Source organism: Dendrobium catenatum, unplaced genomic scaffold, assembly GCF_001605985.2.
Source record: "Dendrobium catenatum unplaced genomic scaffold, ASM160598v2 original_scaffold_253756, whole genome shotgun sequence".
NCBI lineage: Eukaryota > Viridiplantae > Streptophyta > Magnoliopsida > Asparagales > Orchidaceae > Dendrobium > Dendrobium catenatum.
The window spans coordinates 1-408 of NW_021572155.1; the positions used below are offsets into that span (position 1 = coordinate 1).

Consider the following 408-nt stretch of genomic DNA (forward strand, 5'->3'; position numbering starts at 1 on the left):
ACAAGCTCCGGCTCCTGATCGAAGATTACCCATATGCGGTAGATGGGCTCGCCATTTGGTCAGCGATCGAGACTTGGGTTCGCGTGTACTGTGCCATCTACTACCACGACGACTCAACCGTGCAGTGCAATGAGGAGCTGCAGGCTTGGTGGAAGGTGTGTGAGGTCGGCCATGGCGACAAGAAAGATGAACCATGGTGGCCTGAGATGAGGAGCGTGCCGGAGCTAGTCAAGTCGCACGCCACCATCATATGGGTGTCTTCTGCCATGCACGCCGCAGTAAACTTCGGCCAGTACACTTACGCCGGCTACGTCCCAAACAGGCCAACAATGAGCCGCCAGTTCATGCCGGAGGTTGGCTCGGCTGACTATGGCGAGCTTCAGAAGAACCCAGAGAAGGTTTTCCTGA

The 408-nt window shown here is 56.4% G+C and overlaps 1 protein-coding gene across 1 annotated transcript; it reads left to right on the forward strand.

The window, feature by feature from the left end:
- Positions 1-5: 5 nt before the first annotated feature.
- Positions 6-404, forward strand: LOC114579016 (probable linoleate 9S-lipoxygenase 7; the record flags this gene model as incomplete). Its single annotated transcript, XM_028692665.1, has 1 exon — positions 6-404. A coding segment is annotated over one exon (399 nt), but the record flags the coding sequence as incomplete, so codon positions are not given.
- Positions 405-408: the final 4 nt, after the last annotated feature.